The sequence below is a fragment of the Austrofundulus limnaeus genome, unplaced genomic scaffold, assembly GCF_001266775.1.
Source record: "Austrofundulus limnaeus strain Quisiro unplaced genomic scaffold, Austrofundulus_limnaeus-1.0 Scaffold334, whole genome shotgun sequence".
Taxonomy (NCBI): Eukaryota; Metazoa; Chordata; class Actinopteri; order Cyprinodontiformes; family Rivulidae; genus Austrofundulus; species Austrofundulus limnaeus.
In genome coordinates, this window is record NW_013952736.1 from 186183 (window position 1) to 188568 (window position 2386).

General features: G+C 41.1%; 1 protein-coding gene across 7 annotated transcripts in view; it reads right to left on the reverse strand.

Moving 5' to 3' along the window:
* rap1gap2a (RAP1 GTPase activating protein 2a) overlaps nucleotides 1-2386 on the reverse strand; it is a 170005-nt gene that overhangs the window by 7925 nt on the left and 159694 nt on the right. For all 7 annotated transcript variants that reach the window (XM_014022525.1, XM_014022529.1, XM_014022527.1 and 4 more), the window contains 3 exons: nucleotides 1728-1814; nucleotides 1426-1566; nucleotides 363-512 (listed from right to left, as the gene is read on the reverse strand). In XM_014022525.1, the coding sequence (XP_013877979.1) occupies nucleotides 363-512; nucleotides 1426-1566; nucleotides 1728-1814 (378 nt within the window). The remainder of the gene's footprint in view (nucleotides 1-362; nucleotides 513-1425; nucleotides 1567-1727; nucleotides 1815-2386) is intronic.

A 2386-nucleotide genomic window follows, 5' to 3' on the forward strand; every position in this document is an offset into this window, starting at 1 on the left:
CAGTTGAGATATTTGCATGTGAAATAACAGGAAGTGATGTCAAAGGGGAATGTCTGCATGTGAATATTTACAACTTTTTACCAATTATTTTAATATTTCAGATGAATTACAATCATCCTATTTCCAGTGTGTTAACATTTTGAAGACTTATGAAAGATTGATTTAAGACATTTTAAGGCTAATTAAGGCCTCATTTTTGGATTGATGAATTAAATGCCTTTTAAGACTTTTTAAGGATCTGCACCCTGTGCAATGAACCCCTTTTTTTAAAAAAAAAATCTGATCTACTTTAAAATAAACTATTTTTGAGCTAAGGGTGTTTTTAATTAAGGGTGCTTAATAGCAGCTTTCAGTTTACTCACAGTGAAGGTGCTTTTGGTGCATTCACTCGTGCTCTGAGGCAGTCCTCCACCACTGAGGCTGGCTGGGACCCCACCTCCCACCCCAGGGCTCCGGTGACGGTGGGACCCCACCATGGTCTCCATAGAATGGCTCCTGACCCGCATGGCTCTCTRGAGGAGACGATCACGGGTAGAGAGGAAGGAAAGAACACAGAAATAGGAAGCATGAAACAGGTCAAAGTGCTACTAAAAATGTTATAAATCCTATATGTTATTACAGCGCAGCATCCAGCAGAGGGCGCAGTTCTCTAAGGAAGGAGCAGAACATGAAGGGGATGCGTCATATTTCTTATTTATCTACTTAACCTCCCTGATGCTTATACTTTAAAAACGTTCATTTTCTTGATTTGTTTAATCATTCCAATATTCTGCTTTAGTGCTAATAAAACTAAAAGCAGATACTTTTATGTTTAGTTACACAAAATAAATCAGATTCTTAGAAAGCATGAAGACCAACAACGGCTCACAAAATAATCTTTTATTATCTTCTCTTTTCATTTACAGTAAGACAGATAGATGATATACAGCGAGTGCAATGAGAGCAACGAGAACAGCGCCCCCCGGGACTGTCTGCAGGAAGTGCAAAGAAGCTGTCCGAAATACCTGCAAAGAGCAAGAGAGTCAAATTATCACAATGTTCACACTTTTGATCATGTCTCACAGGCATACACACAACAGGAAATACACACCCTGGAGGGTTTGTTAATGTTAGCTAAATTATAGGTGTTAAAATGAGAAAATGGAAGCACAATAAGAGACGAGAGACTGAAAAACAAGGGGATAAAAAATGAAAYGCAGGGAGTTATTCATGTCCTTCCACAGCCTGAATTTAAGGTCTAAATGGGAGCAAAACAGCTGCACTGATAACACTGTTTTTGTGGTTTTTGTGCTCTTGGAAGTCATCCTGCAGACCTGTGACATTTAGCCGACCCACTGCTGTAATGACGGTGATCAAATAAATGTCAGGARAGGCGAGGAAAAGATTGCCCGGTGTACTTTTTTTTTTGTCCGAGTTCATGTTCACCTTGAACGATTCCAGCAGTCCCCCGTGTCCCCCGTTCTCCAGCTTGTCCTCGTCCCCCAACGACCCRAGGCCCAGCACGGCCTGGCTCTGCCGGTGCAGTTCGTCGTGGAGGTTGTCCAGCAGTGCGGCTCGTGTGCGTCCCTGCAAAAAATAAATAAATTAAAAAAATTATAATAATGGAGTTGCTCACGCAAGAGCTGTTTTTAGTAACAAATGCATCGACAAAGAGGGATTTTTGGATGAAACTGAAAAAAATAAATAAATAAAAAGTAGATGTGGTGTTTGAGCACGGCGTGCGTCACCTCCAGTTTGGCAAATTTGTCAGATTTGTAGCAGGCGTTTTCAGCGTTGATCAGCTTAGTCAGCAGGAATTCTCGAAACTCGGGACCCTGAGGACAGCGACGCAGAAAAGGAGGCGAGTCAGACGATGAGCATAGAGACAAGTGGAGGAGGCAGAAATGAGGGCTGACCTTTACCAGAACAATATTGATTACCGCTGTCGCATCAAAGTACGTTTCCTAACCTSCCAGTAGACCTTACCCACAGATGTATGGTTTTTATGTGCAACAGTGCCTTCAGTTGATCATGTAAATTCAAAGTTGCTTGTTTCATGAGTTCATTAGAAACAGGATCCAACATCATCCTTCAGAATTTACTTTTATTTATGCAATAATGTTCATTCACTTCAATGCTTCACTGGTTTGTTTCAAGACAGTCCTTAGGTACTCAGCATGTTGACTTTGGTCATAAGTTTTTATTTTTATTTTTTAATTCATGCTAAGATTTAAAATTTTCCCTTAATTTTAACCAAGTGAGTCTGTCTTTGTGAGTGGTCGCTAAACTCAAACAGCTCAACAGTGGTGGAGGCTGTAAAGGCAGCCCCGGCTGCAGCCCGGTCTCTTGTTTCACATCATGAACTTTCTACAGCACAGTCCTCTTGGACTTTTCCCTCTTTTCTCCT